The sequence below is a fragment of the Pristis pectinata genome, chromosome 17 (assembly GCF_009764475.1).
Source record: "Pristis pectinata isolate sPriPec2 chromosome 17, sPriPec2.1.pri, whole genome shotgun sequence".
In the NCBI taxonomy this organism is placed as follows: Eukaryota; Metazoa; Chordata; class Chondrichthyes; order Rhinopristiformes; family Pristidae; genus Pristis; species Pristis pectinata.
In genome coordinates, this window is record NC_067421.1 from 28,612,162 (window position 1) to 28,638,786 (window position 26,625).

The following is a 26,625-nucleotide window of genomic DNA, read 5'->3' on the forward strand; positions in this document are numbered from 1 at the left end:
TTTAAATTCTATCCCAGCCACCATTGTGCTTGACATTGGATTTGCACTGCAGGGATCAGGACTCAATGTGCAAGAGTCAACTCTATCATTTCCCATATTCTAAGCAGTTTACATGGCTCAGTTTGGAAGATGGTGCCAATGTTTTGGTGTCGAGTGTTGTTCACTGGCTGCCCAGTGGCATTCCTGCAGCAGGCATGCTGGGGCCTTTCACTTCTCTGCCCACTGAACTGCAACTGAAATTTTTAATGTTTCTGGAGAGGCAAGTTGATTTCAATATACTGTAGATCAGGATTTGCTGATGCAGAACGGATCACTGATAACAGCTAATTTACCAGTTATCGACTATATCCTATCTTCACCAAGACCTGGAGAGAACAATTGAGCTGATATTCTTTCCATTTTGCTCCAAAGAAGCTAAAACACATTACCCTTACTAGCAATAACCCCAAAATCAATAGGTAGCAGCATACTTATCTATGTTGTAAAGTACTGAGTGTTCACTGGTACTGTGCTGACTAGCAGTGCAGTTTAAATTTAACAGACCTCAAACTGTAAGGTTTGCAAAGACAAACTCCAATCTCTGATTGGGCAAATAAATAAAATTTAAAAATAAAGGGGATTAGGGGTGGAAGTGTGATGGGTAATTAAAAAAAGATAATTAGTGGGTTAATTGGCACTGAAAAACATTAAAATTTTCAAAATGTACGTAACAACTTGCTCCTTCTGGACACCAGAGAATCTGCTGTGTATTTGCAGCATTTATTCACAATTAACTGGCAGACTAGTTTATCAGATGCTCTCTTAACTTGAATGTTAAAAATGACACATACTGCAACCAATACATACACAAATAAAATTTATTGAAAACTTAAAACAGGATGGAACACACAAAAGATTTTTTAAAAAAAATCAGTGGAGAACAGTCAAACATTCAGCACAAGCTATACTGAAACCTCTAGCATCAGGGTCCCTGCAAAGGATCCCACTAGCCATCATACCCATCCCAACCCCATCAAGAGCCATCAGAACTGCTCAATTAATCCAAACCTTTGGATGCCTAATGATTGCTCTGGTTGCTTGCTTGCTTGCTATTGGGATGGCACAATGCAGTGATAGATTCACAGTTCTGGCAGTTAGTCAGCACCTTGCTCCTAATGGCACCGTCCCTTAGCAATTCCCCAGATTTAGAAAAAGGGCCACTGCTCCACAATATGCTTATCTGATTAAGCCCCTTTTTTAAAATAATAGTCATGAATATCTGCAGCAATGCCCCAACTTGACCCCAAACCCAAAAGAAAGAAATGAACATCTTGCCTTCCTGGGGCACCAGGAAGAAAATTACGAGAACCATTCAGCAGACGAGACAACTGTAGCATAATAGTGGTCCTGTAAATGGTCAGGCCTAGCCCGAGACTGCAGAAGAATCACTCTTCCTGCTGCCTGCAGTAAGGTTCCCCCTTAGCCTAGCGACTGAACACGCTTCTCAGAGAAAGGGCGAGGCACTTCACTGGGACAGAGAGAGGGAAATCTCCAAAGGCTTCTACTCATCCTTGCATTTCCAGGTCAACCACAACGTCTCACCTACTCAGATACATGTACTCTACTTCAACATGGCAGTCAAGTGGTGGCAGTGGCAAATGCCCGGTAGAATAGGGAATGGGAATGATCGTTTCCCACCATCACCACCAAAGCAGCTCACTTTATTCTACACCCACAGTATTCAAAAGCTGAAAATTAAATGTAAAAATTAAAGAAGCTGGAAATCTGCTTCTCTCTCCACAGGTGCTGACTGACCTGCTGAATATTCTCAGCACTTTGTTTGCCTCCGTATCCAAAACACCTGGTAAACAGTCACAAAAAGCTGATGGGTCTGGTTTTTAATTAAACCAACGATCCTCTCTCTGCATGGGTTAGCTCTGCCCACATCACATGACAAGGCTTTTATGTTTCCTTTTACAGTAGGATGCTCCAGGTCAACGAAAATGATACACGTATGTGTGATTCAAGTACAGTTTTACATTACGTCAGTGCGGGAGAGTAGAGAAGCTGCATAAACCCAGTATGTAGGAGACTAATAGTGAGGGCAGCATAGGCTCTGATCATTTTGTGTTTAATGCAACCCCCTCCCTTCTGAGTGTAGAATATAGGCTGATTAACAAATTATGCTTGCAGCTTTACATTTACCCAAAACTCAAGTACCTCACAATAATAGAATAGGACTAATCGGTACTTTATACAAGAGGAAGTTGCAATTATTTAGTCCATTACCAATGCAAACAGTTTGAGTTCACATTCATCAGTGTTTAGTAACTGGAGTAGTAATTTATTATATAAACAAGTGAGTACGTTGTGCACTTCAGTCAAGTATACTTTAAATGGATGATGTAGCTTGCACGGCTTTTCAAGCAGCAGACACCTTGTGAAATACCTTCAGAACTCAGTCCATGATCCTGGTCTCATTTTGGACAGCTGCTAGTGCTTGCAGCGGAAAGATCATGAAAGCCCTCCTGCAAGCAGTGAAGCCTTTTGCTTCCCCTGGCAGGGACAATACATCAGAGGATGGAACCTCTGCACAAGGGCAAGATGGCAAACAGCCATGGCCAACTTCCCTCATATTTAAAAAACCCTGAAGAATGCTTGAAATTACTGTTGCATTACTTAAAAAAATTAATAAGTAACAAACCCTGTTAGTAAGGTAGAAAGGGAGAACTTCCACACAAGATTTCCAGCTCATCAAATCGAGCTTCAGCAGCAGAATGACTACGTTGAGTCTGCTATTTTTACCTGTCAGCTGATGTTATGTCAAATGAGCAGGAAATATTTGTGGAACTGTCACCACCCCATCATACCAGTCAGGATTTTAAATATTAATCTTGCATGTACTGTACTTTTGTTAAACAGCTCTAGGTTATTTAACGGAAGCATGTAAAAGAGCCAACAATCACACAGCCCAAGAGGCAGGGCAAGGCCCAGTGGTGCATTACATACTGTCGGCCCAATGAGCATAGTTATTATTTTTAACCAGAAACTTTGTTTGAGGGATGACCCAATACTTTGAATACCCCGATTGAGTCACAGAACAGCACTGCCTTCCCTGCACCAAAGTGCTACAATGCATCAACACAGACCACATAAACTCCTTGCCAATGGCCGCTCTTGAAACCCGATCACCAGGACTTCTCTAAGACATAGGTTTGAACAGCTCTCCCTTCACGATCCTACGTTTCAGTTCATTCCACAGGAGCTGCCGTTCCCGCTGGGTTCCTGTCACCATGCCCTTGTTTTCCTGTGCGCGCCTGCACAGGTAGGGAATAACTTCTTCCACTGGACCATAGGGAACGTACTTGTACACAGGGTACCCAGCCTGGCCTGTGAGGGAGGTAAAGAGCGTTAGCCTACAAAATCTACCTCAAAGCCCCAGCCTAGTTCGTCTCGTGCTATTGGGAAGACTTCAGAATCATCTAAACTTGCTAATATCAGTGCATACTAGGTCCACTGTCTTATGTTCTTCAGCATATTTGGGTGGGGGGGGTCATCACTTAGTCCTCATTGACGTGTCCTCAAAGAGTTATACAGAGTCTAGGTATGCTTAAAGACACCAATGTCCAACTCTGATCCCTTATAAATTTCAGGCTGTGGCACAAACCTCCATATTTATCAATCAATCCTAGATTCTCGAATGCATCCTTGCAAATACTATGGACATTGGGATCCAACAGAAAACCTAGCAAGGAATCAAAAGAGACACCACGTGGTGTTGAGAGACACTGAAGAGACATGGGTTCTGTTAAGTGACTATTACCTGGGCTGAGAAAGAGAGACCTGCATTTGTATAACATCATTCTTTCCCTTTGCCCTGCACTAGAATGTCAGCCCAAGTCCAATGGATCCATATCATTCATCCTAGGTCCATGTGCACAAGTTTCTAGAGTAGGACTTGAACTCACAACATTCAGACTCAAAAGAGGCAAGATCATTAAACGAGCTATACAAAAGGTTGCATTACCCAGTAATGGGTGTAGATTCATGGGTTTGGAGCTTACATACCAAGAGGGAAGCTGATCTGATCAGACATGCCCAGCAACTGGCCAAAGTAGATTTTCCTTGCTGATGGATGGAGGCCCAGATCATGCATCCTAGAAGGAAAAGAACTTGGAATTAGTAACTAGTGAATGGTACACACACCAGCACCTCGAGCTTTAGTTTCAGCAGGAAAAGCTGCATGCACTGTGGCTTTACAATCCCAAAAGATCCCCTCCATCCACTGACACTTTGATTACAGATTCCACAGCCAAAGTCACGGGCACACTGTTGATGTTACACAGTCCAAGGCATCACACATGATGTGAATACCAAACTCAAAAAGGTGACAAGAAATGTACAGCTGTAAAAAATATTTTCACATTTGCTCAGGGGAAGGACCAAGACATAGCAACAGAGATAACATCTCCAGCACTAATTGCACCCCTGAAGCAAACTCCACTTGTTACTAGTTGTCGTTTTTGGAAGGTCATGTAGAATTGTGTAAAGGCTAGTGGGGGAACTGCATTTAATTCTGGTCACCACAGCACATGAAGGAAGAGACTGCCTGAAGGAGGGTACAGAGGCAAAATGCGAGGACGTTGCTGGAAAATGAGAGATAATGAAGGAATGCAGGTAATTCTTTGTTCCAAAGAAACCAACCACATTCAGCCATTCTTTGAAAGGCCTGGATAGAGTGGACGTGGAGAAGATGTTTCCAGTAGTGGGAGAGTCTAGGACCAGAGGGCACAGCCTCAAAGTAAAAGGACGTCCCGTTAGAACAGAGATGAGGAGGAAAATAAAAGGACGTCCCGTTAGAACAGAGATGAGGAGGAATTTCTTTCGCCAGAGGGTGGTGAATCTGTGTAATTCATTGCCACAGACGGCTGTGGAGGCCAAGTCATTGGGTACATTTAAAGTGGAGGTTGATAAGTTCTTGATTACTAAGGGCGTCACAGGTTACGGGGAGAAAGTAGGAGAATGGGGTTGAGGGGGAATAAGAAAATCAGCCATGATCAAATGGCGCAGCAGACTCGATGGGCCGACTGGTCTATTTCTGTATGTTTTAAAAGAGATAGAGGAGATCAATTGGAAGTTTATAATTATAAAAAGGGGCTGAGAGGGATCAATGACCAAGGAGCACAATTATTTTTAAAAATGATACAAAAAGTAGAGGGGAGTTGATCAAAAATCTCTGCACTGTGGGAGTGGTGGGGATCTGGAAGAGATGTTGAAGGCAGCCTTCATCACAATTAAAAAGTAATTGGAGTGATAACTTACATAGACCAAGATCTGGGGAGTGGTTTGGGGCTAACTAGCTCTTTCCCAACTGGCATGGACACAAGGGGCAGAATAGCTATCTGCTGAGACAAACTTTGATGATTCTGTGCCTGATATCTGGTATCTGGGGTGAGGTGACCAGGAGGCATTCTGCTCCTGCATCCTGAGAGAAGCCAAAGCCAATGTGGTTGGAATGGCCAAGAATCTCCCGTTCCAATGGATATTAATTCTCAGTGGGCACAGATAAAAATAATCCCATGCAGTTTGAATATTATGAATCCAAATCATGTTGTTGAAAGACCAAGATTCCCCTCACCCCCAGAGAAAAATTGAACAGAGAGGGAGAGAGGGAGAGAGGGAGAGAGGGAGAGAGGGAGAGAGGGAGAGAGGGAGAGAGGGAGAGAGGGAGAGAGGGAGAGAGGGAGAGAGGGAGAGAGGGAGAGAGGGAGAGAGGGAGAGAGGGAGAGAGGGAGAGAGGGAGAGAGGGAGAGAGGGAGAGAGGGAGAGAGGGAGAGAGGGAGAGAGGGAGAGAGGGATTTGAAAATAAAACATTTTCAGCCACCAATTTTTAATTTGCTAAACCTGTTCCAGTACAAACACACAGTGAGGAATGGGAAAGAAGAGGCACCAATATATCAATCACATAATTTACATAACCTCCATTACAGAAGGGGTGTTAACTCAGCAGCAATGCAATGAATCTCCCAGTGTCTGCGTGGGTTTCTTCCGGGTGCTCCGATTTCCTCCCACATTCCAAAGACGTACGGGTTAGGAAGTTGTGGGCATGCTATGTTGGCGCCGGAAGTGTGGCAACACTTGCGGGCTGCCCCCCAGAACACTATGCAAAAAGTGCATTTCACTGTGTGTTTTGATGTACATGTGACTAATAAAGATCTTAAGAAGAATGTATCCCATTACAAAGTGAGAAAGCCAGCCCGCATGATTCACAGCCGTGCTTGTCCTCATTACCTCTGTAGTGTGTAGGTGACTGTTTGCTCATTGTGGGAGGCCACCATTACATTGGCCCGTCCGTTCACTTTAATTTCATCCAGGATGTAATCCAAGCACCTGTAACACGAGCAGAAGATCAGGAACCTCGGAAATCCAGGGTGGTCCACAGCCCTGACCCATCACACACACACAATACTGGCTGGACAAACGACATTCACTGCTGTTAGCGTGATCTAAGGTACAACACATCACCTCACTACTTCAGATGGTAGCAGGCTATACAGAGACTTCATTCTACCTCATTCAAGATAACAAGAGCCTGGGAAACCTCCGCTTGAAGATCACCAGCTTTCAGCTCTAGCCTGGCCCACATTGCAAAAGCCTGAAGGATGTGGCATGGAAGATTGGCAGGAAGATGTGCCTGGCCTTCGCTGTGCATCATTTATAACCCCCGAAAACATCTGACACTGCCTTTCTCAGTACTGGGCTCCTGTTTATCTGGGTAATGATGAGGTTCATTCTCCAACCCAGAACAGGAGCAGAAGATTGGGCAGTACAGATTGAACTGCCCAGGATCTTTAGATCACGGTTTCTTTGAGCCTCATTCAGAGAAGTTCTGCAGGGAGTTGTCAGGAGAGGCAGGACATTTGCCACCAGCTTTGGAAATTTATGAACTAACTCGACTGCCTGTTGGTGTCATTTTGCAAAATTCCCCTCCACCACCACCATCCCAAGCAAGGGATATCCTCCTCTCGATTCAACCAACACCCTTCTCCCTGTGTGGCCAAAAGCGAGTTCACCTTGCTCCTCCTTTGTAGCTAGTGAACAGATGCACACAATACCTGTGGTACATGACATTCGTTGCTTTATAGCTTTCATTGATGGGATCCTCATATCCTATCTCTTTAGCACGTTTTCGCTCCTGGTCCATGTATGCTCCCCTCACCAGCTTTGCCCCAAAGTACCAGTTTTCTCGGCGAGACAACTCCACGTCCACAGTCACATTATCGTAAGCATCCTGGGAGGTGGAGGAAATAGAAGGACAATGGATAAAACATCACACCCAGCCTCTTCACTCAATCAGCACGGATTCAATGAGACACTAGATATTAGCTTAGTGACAGGATTATTTCTTCGTGCGATATGGACACTGCTGACAAGGCCTGCTTTTACCCAAACGCAGTCACTTGCTTGTGCATTTCAGTGGGCAGTTAGGAGCCAACCACATTGATTCATCTGGCAGTCACGTACAGCCAGATCAGGCAGGGATCTCAAGTTTCCTTCCCTTAAAACTATTAGTGAACCTAAAAGCTCTTTACAATAGTTCAGTAGTTTCATCTTCCAGCATGCTATTCCGGATATTTTAATTAACCGAATTTAAATTTCCCAGCTGCAGTGACGAGACTTGAACTTCATCCCCAGATCACAAACAGGCCTCAGGACATCAAACCAGTAATTTAACCATTGCAGAGCTGTACCCCTGCAATAGCCTTGCTGGATAGCTATGGTTGATGGCTTCCTCCTATCAATTTCCTTGGTATATTTATGATCACATACAAGCATTGAGCCATCAGCAAATCCTGCAGTACAATATCTATCAATTATTCCACAGCCAACAGTCCTCTGGAATACTTCCACCTCCACTTCAGCCATGGCTCACATCCTACCCTGTGTCAAGTTGTCATAAGCTGTAGTCACACTCTAGCATCAGTAACATAATGCAGGCTGGCACTCGTGAATGGTTCCCAGTGGGTGCTATATTGAGGAGGTCCCAGAAGAGGTCCTAAACCAAGGCCCTGTCCATCTTCTTGGGCAAACTTAAGATCTCACAGCACAGTTTGGAAGAACAGCAGGTGAGTTGCTGGCCAACATGTATTGCTGTTTGAGGTAGCTGGCAGACAGTAACTTGGCTGTCACAGTTCCTATGTTACAACCATGTTTACAGCTTACAAGTACATTGGCTCTAAAGCTCACTCAAGGTGTACTGTGGTCACAAAAGATACCAAATAAACATGTCTCCATTCTCCTCTCCCAAAAGTGGTGCCTATTGCCAAGCTGGGTGTTATATATTGCCATTTAATGTGATCATCATTACACAAGAACAAGGCAGTTCCTTTAGGGGCCTGCTACAGAGGAAGCCTTAGAGTGTGTCAGGAAATAACACAATGTTCTCAACAGTGGGAAGTACGAAAGGGAAACCTGGGATGCATCTTCTGAACTTACCTTCAGGTAGCACTGGTAGGTGTTGAAGATGATGGGTTTCTCCACATTGAACTTGCGTTGCATCTCCAGGGTTAGTCTGCTGATTGCCGGCTGGAAATAGGTCTGCTCGGCATCAACCATAAGGCAGACACCCATCTCCGTGGCTTTCTGTAGTGGGCAGGAAGGTTAACAGGTTATCACTATTGTCCCTGTCCCAGAGGGCTGCCACATTTCCAGCCGAACCTTACTGGTGCCAGAGGGCAAGGTCACATCTTTTCTCACGAAGAGTAGCACCTGGTTTATTCAGCTGTGGGTGCAAGCTCAGTGGAAAAGAACACTCGCGGGCAGCAGAAATATTGCCACGTTTACAGAAGTTTATAAAATCATGAGGGGCTTATACAAGGGGGTTGGCCACAGCTCAGTTCCCCAGGGTAGGAGAGTCCAAAACTAAAGGGCATAGGTTTACAGTGACAGGGGAAAGATTTAAAAAAGGACCCAAGGGGCAATCTTCCCTGCGCCCCCCCCCCCCCACCCCACCCCCCCCCCACACACACAAACACACAGCGAGTGATGAATATATGGAATGAGCTGCCAGAGGAAACGGTACAGGCAGGTCCAATTACCACATTTAAAAGATACTTGGACAGGTACACGGATAGGAAAGGCTGATAGAGATATGGGTCAAACACAGGCAAATGGGACTAGCCCAGTGAGGCAGTTCGGTCAGCATGAATGAGTTGGGCTGAAGGGCCTGTTTTCTGTACCGTATAGCTTGATGATTTTATTTTGGAATATAAGACATTGCAATTCAGATACCCCTACTTCACAATAAAATTCTTTCAGCCACTTTATACCTCTTCCTACCTTTGCCAGAACATCCATTCTCTGCAACATCCTTTTCATCTGCAGCTCTTCCTCCTCTGTGAACTGTAGGAGGAGTGGTTCTATCTTTCCCGTCTGCAAAACACCACAGACATTACTTCCACCCCTCCCTTGGCACACCCAATCCTGTTCAATACAAGTGACCCAGGACAACTGCACATTGAAGGAAAACAAACTCCACAGCATGCAGCCCAGGTGACCAAGGCACAGCAACCAGTAGTGGGTTGAAATGAAGTGGGAAGCGTCAAGAGCTCAAAAATACTGGAACCCTGAGTTTGGAGACCACAGAGATAGGGAGTGGCAAGGGTATGCAGGAAATCAAACACAATGAAAACATGACACTAAGGGCTTTGGTTCCCAATCCTGCCCCCAATGTTGAAATGTGATGGTTGTTACAAGGCCTGTAAGGAAGGCCTCAGTCCAGTTCCTAGGGCGAAAGGATACACCCAAGACTAATTAATCTAGTCTAACCGTCAACCCTACATGAGCTGTAAAAGTGATTATGAAAAACTGAATGTGTCAGACTGCTGCATATCTGGACATACTTCACATTTAACCAAACTCAGAAGTGCTTGAAGAAATAGTGTGATGGGCATTTTATTTTGCACTCGAACAATGAAAGACCATTACTGTCCTGAAGCTAGCCAGAAAACTGGAGTGAAAATAAACAAAGTGAATGCAGAGACATCTAATGCAGTTTGGTTACAAACACAGCTGAAGAAAGCTGTCAAGGCCAAGGAACAGCACAATCAAGATATATTGGTTCTAACCCTGATGCTTGACAGGGCAAATAACCCTAATGTAACTAAAGAGCACCCCCACTGGGATTTTGTCCCCTCTAACTGTGGCCTTGTAAATTATGAGATTGTGGAAAACCCCCAGATTACCTACCCCAACCTCAAGATGCAGGAAAGAAGGGATTTGAAGGCCTGGGGAGCTGGGGGTGTTTGTTTTAAGAAGAGATTCTTGGCCTAGGAAAATGCACATCCAGCATTCATGACTGTGCTTACCAGGCAACAGTCCTGCTGTTGGCTTAAATACTAAAGTTCAGATTATTCTACTTTTTAGTCAAATATATTTTTGCTTGTACTTTTGAAAATAAATAACTTGAACCTAGTATTGGTCCTCAACATGCTTTTGTCCAACTTATTCTAATAGCACATTATGTTATGGCTACTATTACTCAGAGGTCCTCTCTATATGTACTACTCTGATCCACCATCATCCAGTGGCGAATCCTACCCCCATCAGACTTGGTACCTGCTGTACGGGACATCCTACACCCTCACTGTTATTGATACCCACACCTCTATCATCACTGATATCCAGATATCCTCTATTCCCATCAAGCATTTAAACCTATATATTCATATACCACATAACACACACCCATGTTTACAATCCCATTACCTAGACAGGTCCAATATTCAACCATTACTAGAGATATCCCACCCAGCCTCAGTGCAATTTAAGGCTTTCTACCTTCAGATTTGGAACCACAAAGAGTTTGGCAACTTTTGTTCGGTTGTCGATCAAATTATTCCAATCCAGCAAGTCCACAGTGCTGAAAACAAAGAAAGAGCAGATAAGGGTCATTAATATGCTATTGGGCATACCCAGGCCAATATATCTTGCAATCCAAGATTAAGGACATGCATGTCAGTATTTTCCCATTGGACATGGGCCTCTGGCATCCAGTTCAACTTCTATAATCCTCAGCCTTCTCTCTTGCCATGTTCAATGTTCTTACAATGACAAAGGAGGTGCCCATTCAGCCCATCGAGTTCATGACAGCTTCTCAGGGAGCAATCCTATTAATCCCATTCCCTCTCCCCTTATTACCCCTACAATCATTCTCTCTCACACATGCCCATCAACTGCCATTTGATTCTTTTTGTCAACTGACCTACCAGCACATTTTTTGGAAACCAGAATACCTGCCAGAAAACCCACAAGGTCACAAAACGAACGTGCAAACTCCACACAGAAAGCATCAGAGTCAGGATTGAACCTGGGCCTCTGGAACTGAGAGGCAGCACCACTGGGCTGTCCTTGGCCCAGTTCTCATGTGGGCCAATTGTTACCTGGGCACTTGCTGTTCTCAGTCTCTCAGTCAAGCAACTGATTTTCACGTTTGAACCTGGGCAGTGAGCTGCATCAGATTATTCAGTTTAGCAAAAATTCCATATTTACAGAAGAGGAGAAAAGTGAGGAGCAGGAGCAGGCCATCTGGCCCTTCGAGCCTGCCCTGCCATTCGCCGAGATCATGCTTGGTCTTCTATTTCAGTGGCATTTTCCTGCACTATCACCAGATAAGATACAAGACAAGATACGTCTTTATTAGTCACATGTGCATTGAAACACACAGTGAAATGCATCTTTTGCATAGAGTGTTCTGGGGGCAGCCCGCAAATGTCACCACACTTCTGGCACCAACACAGCATGCCCACAATTTCCTAACCCGTATGTGTTTGGAATGCGGGAGGAAACCGGAGCACCCGGAGGAAACCCACGCAGACACGGGGAAGAATGTACAAACTCCTTACAGACAACGGCCGGAATTGAACCCGGGTCGCTAGCGCTATAACAGTGTTACGCTAACCGTTACACTACCGGATCTTTTAATTCCCTCAATGTCTGGAAATCTATTGACTTCTATTTTGAATGAACTCAATGACAAAACCTTACAGGCTTCTGGTGTAGAGAATGCCAAAGGTTCAACACCCTCCAGGTGAAGAAACTGCTCATCTCATGGACTATCCCTTACCCCGAGGGACAGTGACCCCCTAGTTCTACATTCCTGAAGTCATTAGACTAACAAAACCCAACGGTTTGGCACCCTTCTGCTTCCTACAAGTTCCAGGAACGATCAGCAGATATCAGCAACTGGCACCTGGGTAGGCACTTAATAACTGAAGGGTGGAAGAAAATTGTGGAATCAAGTTAGGCACAAAGAAAGAGAGGGGAAAAAAATAACGATTGAATAGTGAGAGAATAATAAGAAAAATATCAAAATTTAGAGCAAAAAAAAATTCTATAAGATATATTTAGTACCTGCAGGATTGAAACTCCACAGATCCAGCCATTCTCTGCCTGTCCCAAAGAAACAGTGTAGGAGAATGCTAATCTTCACCTACTTGCACTTTAGTGGCTCTAACATCCTGGGGCAAGGTTAAGTGTCAATTACTGCAGCACCTCCTTGAAGATCATAGAGACGACCTGCCATTTACACAGGTACCATCATCAGAGGGTTGCGAATTACCCACCAACTCGCAGTGATTCATTGAATATTTCTCCACGCTTCAAGATGATGGAGAGTTTGCACTCTAACAACAGCAGGCCTCAGAAGCTCATCACTCCTTTGGTACCCAGTACTTAACATTGCTTGTGACAAAAGCTCATAATAAATGCAGTTATAAACAACAATCCATGGCAGATCACTTCTTTAAATTCTTAAGGATGCTAAGATTCCATAGCCAGTTGGTTCCCAGACGGTAGAAGCAGCAGAGCTAAATGTGATCCAAATCCAAGGTGTCCTCAGAGGGAAGAGCAATAGTGAGAGATTCACCAATTATAATAACTCAGTTCAGTAACCCTCAGCAGTAGGGGAACATTAGTAAGAGGAGCGGGGGTCAGGTTGGGGTGGCAAAGAATGGGGTGAGGTTATCACGTGCAGGAGCAGTGTAACTGACCATCGTGTTAATAGAGTTCGACCATACCTGTCAGAATACCTGGATTCTGATTGGCGGAGGATACCCCTTTACGCTGGAGGAACCCCTCACGCGACTGATTGATAAAACTCGCCCACGCATTACACTTCCTGCACTTGAAAACTCGCATGTCCCCCACCAGCGGCCTTTGCTTGTGTCCCAGGCAGGATCTGTGTAATTAACGTTAATGTCAGCGCTGCAAGGATACCACCCAGAAAATGGCCAAAGAACATTCTAGAATAGCAGAGGATGTGAACAAGCAGCAAGCAGGCCCATACACTGTGCAAGATGCACAGAAATTTGCCTCAAACCAGTGCTCACCCAGAGAGTCCAATCTTCTCTCCAGTGAACCAATGAGTGATCTCATCCAAGGTGCCAATCCCAAGTCTAGCTAAAGTCTCCTGCATCAAAGAACAAAAGAGAAAATGGTTTAGATTGTGGTGTATGGGTGGACAGCCAAGACATTCTTCACACCAAGCCTGGACTTCCTTCTCTTTCCTTGACATCCCAGGACCAAAGTTCTTTGAAACCATTCCTCTGCTGGACTTATTGCTGCTGCGTTTCCCCTCAGCCTTGAACTTGACCCAAGTCCTAGCAACAGACATTAATAAAAAGTTTGCTATCACACCATTTGTCTCTTTTCATTGCACTTAAGAACCAAATTTTGCTGCAACTCAGCCTTACTAGAGGTACAAGAGACTTCTTCCCAGTGCAACAATGGCTAACACCAGGGGACATAATTTTATGGTAATTGGAGGAAGGTACAAGGGGGATGTCAGGGGTGGTCTTTTTTTTATATATACACAGAGAGTGGTGTTTGAGTGGAATGCACTGCCTGCAGAGGTTGTGGGAGCAGATACATTAGGGACATTTAAGAGAACCTTAGATAGACACATGAATGATAGAAAAATAGGGGGCTATGTGGGAGGGAAGGGTTAGATAGATCTTAGAGCAGGATAAAATGTTGGCACAACATTGTGGGCCGAAGGGCCTGTACTGTGCTGTCGTGTTCTATGTTCTATTCAGAAATCAATACATGGCCCCATTACAATATATGCCTTTCAAGTACGTCTGCATGCTTGCTATTGGCTGTGAGAAACCAACTGACTAGTGGCAATGTCCACCTGGTTTTTTTCTTGGTGGTGCGACAATGGGATTGGGAAGCAAGCACAAACTGTAGTCCCACTGGAGAGCAAATGGCTCCCTCCAAAGCCTCAGAACTTACAGTAAATAATAAAGACTGCACTGGAGTCCTACTATCTCTCTGAATGGTACTCGTTGTGGTCCAGCTGTTGGTCACTGGCCTGCTCCCTTCTCCACCCCCACTCAGTGCCCGCACACTCCTATCAGCCAGATACTCACCTGCAAATGCTCCAAGTCCAGCTTTGTGTCCACAGCAGCCTGGCCAGACAGTCCCTGCTCGGCAGCAAGCTGATGGAAGAAACTGTGCCACTTAACCAGCACCTCAGAGAACTGGAGCTACGAGAGAGAGAGCGAGAGAGAGAGCGAGAGAGGAAAAGACAAGGGTAGCGGTTATAATGTTAGACTGGAATCTAGTCAGATGCCCCAATGCTGATATCTGCTGACTGTAACTGGAACTTGTTGGAAAAGATGACTTGAGCAGAACGGTGCACTAAAACGGACTTTGGAAAAACTAGGATCCACAGGGACTTTATGAAGTTAAGTCAGTTAGCAGACATTCCCTGTTGTCATCAGAAAGTGATGTGCAACCAACCCATAAACATCAGGTAGCATAATCCAAAGTAGGACACATCTTATAGAGAGCTGGTTGGAGTGTGAAGTGCCCTGCCTGAAGGGGTGGTGATGGCAGATACTCTCACAACATATAAAAAGCATTTACACAGGTACTTCAATCGTTAAGGCATAGAAGCCCATGGACAATGTGGATAAATGGGATTAATGCAGATCGTTCTCTCTCTCTCACCATCAAGATTCCCCACCAATCCCCAAAGTTATTCAACATCTGCCAATAAACCACTGGCCCAAGAGCCCTCCAACTGTTGGAAAAGGAACGTGGGATCCTACCAGAAACTGTGGCCTCCCAAGTGCTGTCAACTTGATGGCAGAAAATCCATCCTCAGAGCTGCCACCTGTAGGGTACATTCAGCAGTTAAGATCATTTGTGTCAGAATTCCAAACAGCAACAGAGATTCTGCCAGGAGCAGAGGTAACACAACCAGTGAGGAGCAGAGTGTCTCTACAGGGGTAAGAATAACCCAGGCCATGTAGGGTGCATGTTACACGAGCAAGAGCATAACCACCAGTGAGCAGTAGGATGTAAACTACAGGGGAAAAAAAGTAGCACAGCTTGCGGGCACAGAGCTAAGAGTAACATGGCCAGTGAGGAGCAAGGTGCATGTTTCAGGGCAAGAGTAACACAGCCAGTGAGAAGGAGGTTACAAGCTACAGGGGAAGGAATAACACAGGCAGTGAGGTGCAGGTTATATGCTATGGAGGTGTTTAACTTATCCAACCTGCTGCTCAGCAGAGGAGCTATTTATCCAAAGGGTTGCAATGTGCATTAATTTCACAACCACCCAATAAGCATTGGCTTGGTGTGCTGGTGTGTGGAAAATTCTCCGCGTAGTTCTAAGGACAGCAATAATCTATTTTAATAGCTGGCTCAAAGGCATGGAACATTTTTTAAACCAGAGGTTATTCTGCCCAATATTTATTTTGTAATAATATACCACACAATGGATTCATACCAGAAGCAATGATACACTTCAAGAAGGTCTCCATGTACTGGTCACACTTGGACTCATCTGCATAAAAGTACGTCCGAGCACTAATGACATTTTCTCTGCGGTCTCCAAACTGCCGATGAGGCTGGAATTTTTTCTCTCTTTGAACTTCTCCTGCAAAGATAAGAAACTTCAGAACGGTCTGGAAATACTGCCATCTACAATGCAGACAATGATTGGGTCTAATCTACAAGTGGCAAGTACAAGCCATATAACAAGTCTATAATGCAGAGCCATAGTCCATTACTTGTACCACTGGGAGCAAACTAGAAAGTCCATCTCACCCATTCCTCATATCCCTCCTTTGAAGCATTTGAAGACTTTTCATCAAATCTGTATGCATCACCTTCATGAGTTAACACATCAAAATCCAACCACTTTTACATAAAAAGTTCTCCCTCACATAAGCACAGATTATTTTAAGTTGTTTGAAAACTCTATTTATTGACCTTTCGGCCATTAGAAACGTTCCTTTCCATTTACTCTACAACCTTTCCTGATATTACACATTTCTTAGCCTTCTTTGCCGAGTGCATCAATCACTGTTTCCTCATCACACCACATAACTAGAATCCTCAAGCCCAGGAAGCAGTCTGGTAAATCTCAGATGCATCTTTCCTAAATTCATCATACCCTTCTGAAAGTGTGGTGCCCCACTGGACTCAATCATTGGGAGCAAACCAGTGTTTTCTCTGGATTCAGATTTTCATTTTATTTGCATTTTAACCCCATAAATTTCCATATCCTGTTTTTAAACAATATTTTTTTCCCTTCTTTGAAAATGGTGACACATGCTGGGTTGGGGAGCCAAAGGTAGCAATGTTACAACATGTATGAATCTTAAATGCTGCAGGCAGTTTCAACATAATAGGCATCCACACCAGTGTTATTAACTTCATACAGTTGACACTCTATTATCCTGGATGATGGAGGGGGAGCACCTCAATTAATAATGTAAACACAGGTAATGCAAAACATTATCGTCAAAAAATTATCATTCGACAAAACACTCAAATATATGTCAAATAAAAACAAAATGCTGGAAATGCTCAGCAGGTCAGGCAGCATCAGTGAAAAGAGAAGCTTAATGTTTCAAATTTGGGACCCTCCATCATAACATCAGTTAACTGTTTCCCTGTCAGCAGGTGCTGCCTGATCTGCTGAGTGTTTCCAACATTTTATTTCAGCTTTCCAGCAGCTACAGGAGTTTTTATTTAATTTTTCACTCAGTCGTATTTAATTGTTTCATTACCTTTTTCTCCCCCTGTTATTGGTCCATATCAGTCATAGAAAGAGCTTTTCATTCAAGGATTCAACATTTGCTCCTCTGGGAATCAAGTGAACTCAGTGTAAGGTGTCAGTGGTTGGAACTGTTGATTTTTGAGCCTGCAAACATGGGCAATTTTCTCTTGTAGGGTTAACTTCACTTTAACTGACTTCTGTGGTTGGTAAGATTTTAGAGTCCATTATTAAGGATGAGGTTTTGGGGTGCTTAGAAGTACATGATACAATAGGCTGAAATCAGCATGGTTTCCTTAAGGGGAGATCTTGCCTGACAAATCTGTTAGAATTCTTTGAGGAAGTAACAAGCAGGATAGACAAAGGAGAATCAGTGGATGTTATATACTTGGATTTTCAGAAGGCCTTTGACCAGGTGCAGTACATGATGCCGCGAAACAAGATGGGAGCACATGGTATTATAGGAAAGGTACTGGCATGGATAGAAGATTGGCTGACTGGCAGAAGGCAAAGAGTGGGAATAAAGGGGGCCTTTCCTGGTTTGCTGCCGGTGACTGGTGGTTTCCACAGGGGTTGGTGTTGGGTCTGCTACTTTTCACATTATATGTTAATGATCTGGATGACGGAATTGATGGCTTTGTGGCCAAGTTTGCGGATGATACAAAGATAGGTGGAGGGTCAAGTAATGTTGAGGAAGCAGAGAGTCTGCAGAAGGACTTGGACAGGTTGGGAGAATGGGCAAAGAAGTGGCAGATGGAATACAGTGTAGGGAAGTGTATGGTCATGCATTTTGGTGGAAGGAACAAAGGTGTAGACTATTTTCTAAATGGGGAGAGAATTCAGAAATCAGAGATGCAAAGGGACTTAGGAATCCTAGTGCAGGATTCCCTAAAGGTTAATTTGCAGGTTGAGTCAGTAATAAGTAAGATGAATGCAATGTTAGCATTCATTTCAAGAGGACTAGAGAATAAAAGCAAGGATGTAATGCTGAGGCTTTATAAGGCATTGGTCAGACCACATTTGGAGTATTGTGAGCAGTTTTGGGCTCCATATCTAAGGAAGGATGTGCTAGCATTGGAGGGTCCAGAGAAGGTTTATGAAAATGATCCCCAGAATGAAAAGGGAACATCGGCAAAAGGCAGGTAACTACAGGCCAGTTAGCTTAACGTCTGTAGTCGGGAAAATGCTTGAAGCTATCATTAAGGAAGAAATAGCGAGACATCTGGATAGAAATTGGTCCATCAGGCAGATGCAGCATGGATTCAGGAAGGGCAGGTCCTATTTAATAAACTTATTGGAGTTAATGAGCGCAGTGGATAGAGGGGAACCGGTGAATGTTGTATACTTGGATTTCCAGAAGGCATTCGATAAGGTGCCGCATAAAAGACTTATCCATAAGATAAGGATGCATGGAGTTGGGGGGTAGTGTATTAGCATAGATGGAGGATTGGTTAACCAATAGAAGGCAGGGAGTTGGGATAAATGGGTGTTTCTCTGGCTGGCAATCAGTGGTGAGCAGGGTGGCGCAGGGGTGGGTGCTGGGCCCACACCTGTTCACAATATACATTAACGATTTGGAAGAAGCGACCGAGTATAGTGTACCTAAGTTTGCTGATGTCACTAAATTGAGTGGAAAAGCAAATTGTGCGGAAAAGCAAATTGTGCAGAGGATGCGGAGAGTCTGCAGAGAGATAATAGATAGGTTAAGTGAGCGGGCAAGTGTCTGGCAGATGGAGTACAATGTTGGCAAATGTGAGGTCATCCACCTTGGAAGGTAAAATAGAAGATCAGACTATTATTTAAATGGTGAAAAATTGCAGCATGTTGTCGTGTAGAGGGACTTGTGCATGAATTGCGAAAGGTTGGTTTGCAGGTACAATAGGTTATCAAGAAGGCAAATGGAATGTTGGCCTTCATTGCTAGAGGGATTGAATTTAAGAGAAGGGAGGTTATGCTGCAATTGTACAGGGTACTGGTGAGGCCGCACCTGGAGTACTGCATGCAGTTCTGTTCTCCTTACTTGAGGAAAGAGGTACTGGCTTTGGAGGCAATGCAGAGGAGGTTCACCAGGTTGATTCTGGAGATGACGGGGTTAGCCTATGAGGAGAGATTGAGTCGCTTAGAACTATACTTGCTGGAATTCAGAAGAATGAGAGGGGATCTCAAAGAAACATAAAATTATGAAAGGGATAGATAAGATAGAGGCAGGAAGATTGTTTCCACTGGTAGGCGAGACTAGAACTAGGGGACATAGCATCAATATTTGGGGGAATAGATTTAGGACAGAGATGAAGAGAAACTGCTTTCCCCAGAGAGAAGTGAATGTGGAATTCTCTGCCCAGGGAAGCAGTGGAGGATACCTCGTTAAATACATTTAAGACACAATTGGATAGATTTTTGCATAGTAGGGGAATTAAGGGTTACGGGGAAAAGGCAGGTAGGTGGATCTGAGTCCACGGCCGTATCAGCCATGATCTTATTGAATGGCAGAACAGGCTCGATGGGCCAGATGGCCCATTCCTGCTCCTATTTCATATGTTCTTATGGAAGGGTTAACGTATGAGGAGGATTTGAAGGCTCTGGGCCTGTCCTCGCTGGAGTTCAGAAGGATGAGGTGGGATCTCATTGAAACCTACTGAACATTAAAAGTGGACGTGGAGAGGATGTTTCCAGTAGTCGAGGAGTCTCGGACCAGAGGGCACAGCCTCAGAATAAAAGGACATCCCATTAGAACAGAGATGAGGAGGAATTTATTTTGCCAGGAGGGTGGTGAATCTGTGGAATTCATTGCAACAGACGGCTGTGGCGGCCAAGTCATTGGGTATATTTAAAGCGGAGTTTGATAGATTCTTGATTAGTGAGGGTGTCAAAGGTTATGGGGAGAAGAGAGGAGGATGTGGTTGAGAGGGAAGAATAAATCAGCCATGATTGAATGGCAGAGCAAATTCGATGGGCCGAATGGCCTAATTCTGCTCCTGTGTCTTATGGTCTAACCCAAAAAACTGGTAGTCAAGCTGCTGGATATTCAAGTGTCAACTGTACTTGCCCAAAGAATTTACTGGGAGTGACCAGAGGTCAGTACCATCATCAGCCATCTTCCTTCTCTATCCATACACAGAGTCTGTCCCCTCCCTACACTGGGGTCCGGAGACCAATTACAGAACAAAGTGTGCAGTGCAGGCTGAGAGCAGCCAAAATTGTAATCTCTACTTCAGCAATTTCTTTCACTTACAGTAAAAATACCATTAAGAACATAGGACAGGAATGAGTCAGTTATCAAAGTCATTCTTGTTTTGAAAGACTACAACTTTTTTTTGAACTTACTTCAGATAGGCCTATCACCAGTGTAAGCTTTTATAAGCCTCCCCACACTGATAAGTTGCTATCACGGCACCACTCATTTATCAGTAATTCACCTCAGTGGCAGACATTGGGCATGAGCACTAACAGGGTATTTGTCCAGCTGCTGATCTTGAACAAGCTAGTCCCAAACATGCACACTTTCCAACAACCTGCAGGCACAGGGAACCATCATCAGTATAAACGGTGCATCGGCCTATACTGCAAGAGGGTTGGGGTATAATATGGCTGTGGCAAGGTGCCATACCGAGCACAGTGTGTATTTCTAGTCTCTTTATAATTCAAGGAATGATAATTCAAGGAGCTTCCCTTAGAGTGCTATAAAAGTTCACTAGGTTTATTACTGGGATGAGATGGTTACCATGGAAGGAAAGATAGAATGGAATTGATCTCATTTTCTGGAAATCAGAAGAATCTCACCAAAACTTGGAAGATTCTGATGAGGCTTGGCAGGGTAGATAGCAAGAGGCATTTTTTCCTGGGTCCCGAGTCCAGAATGGGGGAAGCATAGTCCTGGGATAAGGTACCTGTTGTTTAGGTCGGAGATGAAAAATCTCCTCACTGAGTTACAAATCATTGGAATTCTCTTCTCATTTGGTAAGTGCACTCAAGGCTTAATCTGATCGATCTTTAGACACCAAAGGTATCAAGGATCAAGGAACAAGAAGGTAGAGACGTAATCTTGCCAGAATTTTACTTAAAGGTGGAACAGGTTCAAAGGCTGACTCATTTTGTTCTTACATACTCATTTCATAGTAAGGTTTGTTTACTTCTCCACCCCACATCCACACCAATTAAACTTAGATTAGAAGCACCTCTGTTCAGGTGTATAGCTCAGGTTCTTGCACTCGGAAGCTGCTGAGACTTTAGGGTAAAGCAATGGGCATTTTTAAATTTATAAGAGGAGGAGGAGAGAGGGCCCACAAATTCCCAGTACCAGTTGTAATTAAGGGCTAGTGTAGGTTGTCCATCAAAATATTCCCCAAGGTGAAAATGCAGCTGTTATTTAATGGTAATGACAGCTAATGGTCTTGGGGCTGGAAGGGTGTAGATATTGATGAAGGGCTTGCCTTAAACCATTGTCTTGGAAACTATGTCAGAAACAGTATCTCTGGTCTAAGCCCTCCTCCATGCAATGTACAGACAAGCTGAAGAGGGTCAGGCTTACCTTCAACATCTTTCACTCCAAAAGACTCACAAGATCTAAAATAAAATTAAAAAAGAATACAATTAACATTTTAAACAAGGATAACACTGAATAGGGAGCCCAGAAGAAAGGAAGGAAAGGGACAAGTCTTGGAGAAAGAGGAAATAAGAGAAAAAGAACATTATGCAGTAGGGAAATTTTACCATCACAGTGGCCAGGGAAGGTAGAGCAGTCAAACTCGCCACCATAGTTCTGTCACGTCAAGTTATTGAGAATTTTTGCTTTCAGAATGATGTTGGAATGATGGGAAAAGGGTTGAGCAGAGACAGTAAGTAATCATTCTATATAAACACTCAATGATTTAGGAACAGCTTCTTCCCCTCCGCCAGATTTGCCCTCCATGAGCCCATGAACACGACTTCGTCATAACTTTTTTTGCACTATTTATTTTGTAATTTATAGTAATTTTATGTCTTTGTACTGTACTGCGGCTGCAAAGCAACAAGTTTCATGACATACAAGTCAGCAATAATAAACTGGATTCTGAACAATAAAGTTATAAATCACATGCACAAAACTCAAAAGGCCCTCATCAAACCAGCTGCATTTCTTTGAGCTGGGAACTGACACTATAGTACATGCTACAATTAAGTCCTTTTCAAACTGTTTCAACTTTTCTGCAATAGAAGACTACAACAGATGTATCAACATCATTATCAGCTGCCCTCTATTTACAAGGAAGATGGAATAGCAGTTAATCGATTTTAATTATTCATGACCTTTCTTATACAACTCTGATTTCAAATCACAAGACAGCACATGCAACAGGCCACAAGCACGAGCAGGCACAAGTTTAGATTCCAATCTTACTAAGGGTGGAACAGTCCAAAAGGCATATCTAAGAAGTGGAATGGGAACGTGACACAGGATCGGTAAATGCCAGGATTAACACCAGACAATTTATGAACAGAGAGACTGCAGCCACAATCTATAGGTTGCTAAAATCTAACTCACCTAATTAATACTGCCTGAAATGATGCAAACTTAACTCCAATTCTTTTTGGTTGCTTGTATCTGTTGGATTTCAATTGTGGAATTTGTCTCCCCAATTGTTTCATGTCTCAGACAACTCCAGAGGGCAATACTTAACACCCATAAACCAGAGTACATTCCAATCCATGAACACCTAGGCTTGTTCAGTGTAGCTGGGGGAACTTTGCATAGAAAAAAAAATGTTTAGCCACCAGTAATAACACGAATGCTCATGATTTGATCACTGCAGGCAAACAAAACATGTTCAGAATTTCTACCGTGGTAGGTGTTCTCTCTTGAATTTTATCAAATTCTCCAAATTACAAATAAAGCAAAGAAATGTTGCTTAAATTTCAATGGTTAAATGGCTGAATGTTCACATCCAGCCTCTGCTTCAGATTGACTACCAAAATAAACTAGACTATTGACCATACAAATCAGTTCTAGTCGTACCACACACTCACAGTGACAGGAAGTAATCAGTGCAGAAATGTTGATATAGACAAAAGCAGTTACACCCCACACTTTGGACATTGCCTTTCTGCCAAGCTTCTTAATTAAATGTGAGATTTGCAGTCTTCTCTGCATGCAAGTATCAATTGCTGTACATTTGATTCCGAGTACTGGAAATCATTTTTAATGCATGGCTCTAATTTTCCAAATATAAAATAAGGAAAGCCAAAAGGATTAGCACCAAAGTTAGTAAATTAATTTATAAATGGGTCAAGGAAGCCACAAGAAGCAGGTCTCAACTTCACCTGCGTTCAGTAAATAACACTAAGAAATTGCCATCATAGGAACACAAGGAACAGCAGGAGTGCCCTACACAGCCAAGCTCTGCCACTCAATAAAATCATGTGCTTTGTCCACTTTACCCCGCTGATCTCTACGTCCTCAAATTCCCTTCTTGCCCATAAATCTAACCACCCAGTCCAATGACTGAGCATTGACAAGAAAATTCCAAAAATTTGCAACATCTGCTCAAACAAAAAAAATGCTAATCTCAGTCCTAAATGGCTGCTCCTTAATTCAAGGCCACACCCTCTGTATTTATTAGTTTAGCAGATCCATTTCTCAACATCTATCCTGTCAATACTTCTCAGAATCTTGCACATTTCCGTGAGATCTCTCAGAGAACACACATCAATCCTACTTATTCTGTCCTCACAGGTTAATCCTTTTCCAAGGAGTTAATTTAGTGAATCTGTAGTACAGTACCTCCATGTATCATCATTTCTTAGGTTTGGAGATCAAGACTACAAACAGTACTCTAAATAAGTTCTTGCCAAAGCTCTGTATAACAGCAAGACTGCTTCAGTCTTACACTCTTGCCCCTACAATAATGATCAATGTATCATTTGCCTTTTAACTGCTTGCTGTTCCTTTGTGTTCCCTGAGCTCACTCAACCAGATTCCTCCATCTGTCAACAGTTAATTTATTACCTTCATAAAAATTGTTTTTTCCCCTGTTGTCCTACTATGTGAATAACAACTTTTTCCACAATATACTCTTTCTGGTACCTTCATACCTTTGGTAGGCTCTGTACGCCACAAAAAAAAAGTAGATCTAGAAAAGAGTTATTACAGGATCCAAATATACCAAGCAGCCTCAAAACATGAGGGCAAGGTGATGAATAGTTAAAAATCTGGATGTGTATTTGTCCCAAATGGTCATCATGGAAAAATTGATTAAATGCACTCCAGAGAGTTAAAGGCGGCAAAATTAGTGCCTTCAATATGATAAAGTAGTTATCCTACATACACTTAACGAGCTAGAAGATAAACAAATCTCTAGAGGGAAGATGGTATGGTGTTCCAGAATGCTGAGACAACATCAAAGACTTTCCATTAAACTCAAAGCAGAGCTCCATGTAGCCAGGAAAGATCAAAGAATGGATTCATACCTCTTAGAATTAAATGGCCATGCAAATATCACAGCAAACAACAATGTTCAAAGAGAAGTAAATATTGAAACTTGTATCAGAGGTGCTGGTCAAGTGTTTGCTCACCGTTTAACAAGCTGCAATAAAGGTCAGAAGCTTTAACGGTATCATCACATTAGCTCTCAGCCCCATTACTAAACTTGACACTATGCCAATCAAATCTCCCAACAACAACCAGTTGCATAAGCACTTGTGAACCCAATCTGCTCCTCAATTCTTCTCACCAATCAGAACCCAGAGGTCTCCAAACTGCAAGCACACACAGATCTAAGAATAAAAATGCTTTCACAGCCATCAATCTTATTAATGCCACCATCTAAACTGGTCAATTAGCTGGAACAACAATACCCAACCCCTGAAATGACTCACAATATGCATTAGGCTCGACAAACAATTACTGTGAGCATCAACCCTTCAGTCTATGCTGCAAGTCAGTAGGTTGGGACCGAAAAAGAACATTACCACCAAATAATTAGAGCAAGTTTCAGTGTTAAACAGGCAGTTGCCCTGGGATGCTTTGTGAATAAGTCTACCTCCCACTGCAATCAGGACAAGCAGAGCCATCCCTCATTGAAATGCTGTAAAGTACATCAACAAGCTCTCAGCCTCTGTGTGACTTTCGCACCAGCAGCTACAAACAATAAACGTGGAATTCTAGTCATTTGGCATTGAGCCAGGGATTGTGCAGCTTTCAGATACTGGCCATCACTGGAAGCATTGCTGCTCTTCACATGGCTTTCCCCTTCCTTCCTCCCCACCTACTACCCCCAACTCACCTCTGACCAGATAATAAAACTACCCATTCCCAGCACACTTGCAGAGTTTCTCCTTTTAAACACAGATTTGCATATCCAATATAAAAGTTATTTTTCCAAAGCCATCCTCCCTTCCCCATTCCACCATGAATCAGCATTTCCCCCCAAGCACAGCACTGTTCGCTCACTATAAGGACACAATTGCACAAAATATCAGTGTTGCAAACCCTACCTAATCTTTCCCTCAGATCACAATGAAATTAGAAAAATGTGATTAAAAAACCCCCACAGTAATTGTCAGCTTGCTAAAATCATACAGACCACAAAGTCCTGTCTTCAGTTCCTAATAAATAGATTTTTGTGTCTTTTAGGCAGCAGCAGCTTCTCAAATTTAGAACTCAAACTCAATGTCAGGCTTGTACCGAAGCAGATCGCAACTGATCCAATTGTCACACACTGCAAGAAACCAAGGAGAAAATAAAAATCCCTGCATTCCAGCAAAAAAAACTCTGTGAATGTAATGTACATTTTTCAGGTGTGGGCAGGCAAATAGACCGCCTTGGAAGGCCACCTGACTGGCAAGATTCACACTGAGTTCAGTGGCACAGTGGTTAAGTTATTGTACCAACACCAAGAGTTCCGGATCATTGATCTGGAGACATAACTTGAATCTCTCCCAGGCAGCTGGGGAATTTAAATTCTAGTCAAATATACTTGGACTTTTAATATAAATTTATAACAGTGACTATAAAACTCCCAGATTGTGATTTTTTTTAAAAAAAAATCACATCAGGGAAGTAAATCTACCAGCCTTGCAAATCAAAATAATCTGCAGATGCTAGGAATCAAAAAAAAACACAAAATGCTGGAAACATTCATCTATGCAAAGAGAAACAGAGTTAACATTTCAGGTCAAAGACCCTTCATCTGAAGTGGGATAAGGGTCTTCAACCTGAAATGTTAACTCCATTTCTCCTTCCACAGATGCTGCCTGACCAACTGAGTGTTTCCAGCATTCTGTTTTTATTTCAATCTGCCAGCATTACCTAGTCTGACCTATACATGACACAAGGCCTACTAATGTGTTGACTCTTTACTGCCTCAAGTTCAGGGGCAGTCAGAGATAGCCAATAAATACCAGCACTGTCAGAAACATCTACATTCTGTGAACAAGTGAGAGACAGAAAAGACTGCTGGCTGTTAAAACAGTGTAATTTTTCAACTGCACACTTCCTATTGGCTTTCTACCCCAGAGCTAATATTCTCCCTGCCATATCTAAATGCTGGGTCCATTTCCAAACCAAGTGATAATTAAAAGGAAGTCTTGCATTTCATTTA

General features: G+C 43.2%; 1 protein-coding gene across 1 annotated transcript in view; it reads right to left on the minus strand.

Annotated features, from left to right (window-relative positions):
- Positions 1-839: 839 nt before the first annotated feature.
- The window catches only part of LOC127579449 (proline dehydrogenase 1, mitochondrial-like), a 34,008-nt gene continuing 8,222 nt past the window's right edge, over positions 840-26,625 (minus strand). Inside the window, exons 3-14 of the mRNA XM_052032272.1 lie at positions 21,579-21,613; positions 15,776-15,925; positions 15,093-15,157; positions 14,409-14,525; positions 13,368-13,447; positions 10,819-10,900; positions 9,319-9,411; positions 8,476-8,622; positions 7,095-7,270; positions 6,271-6,369; positions 4,048-4,136; positions 840-3,369 (exon numbers count right to left, since the gene is read on the minus strand). Coding sequence (XP_051888232.1) covers positions 3,182-3,369; positions 4,048-4,136; positions 6,271-6,369; positions 7,095-7,270; positions 8,476-8,622; positions 9,319-9,411; positions 10,819-10,900; positions 13,368-13,447; positions 14,409-14,525; positions 15,093-15,157; positions 15,776-15,925; positions 21,579-21,613 — 1,321 coding nt within the window. The 3' untranslated portion in view covers positions 840-3,181. The remainder of the gene's footprint in view (positions 3,370-4,047; positions 4,137-6,270; positions 6,370-7,094; positions 7,271-8,475; positions 8,623-9,318; positions 9,412-10,818; positions 10,901-13,367; positions 13,448-14,408; positions 14,526-15,092; positions 15,158-15,775; positions 15,926-21,578; positions 21,614-26,625) is intronic.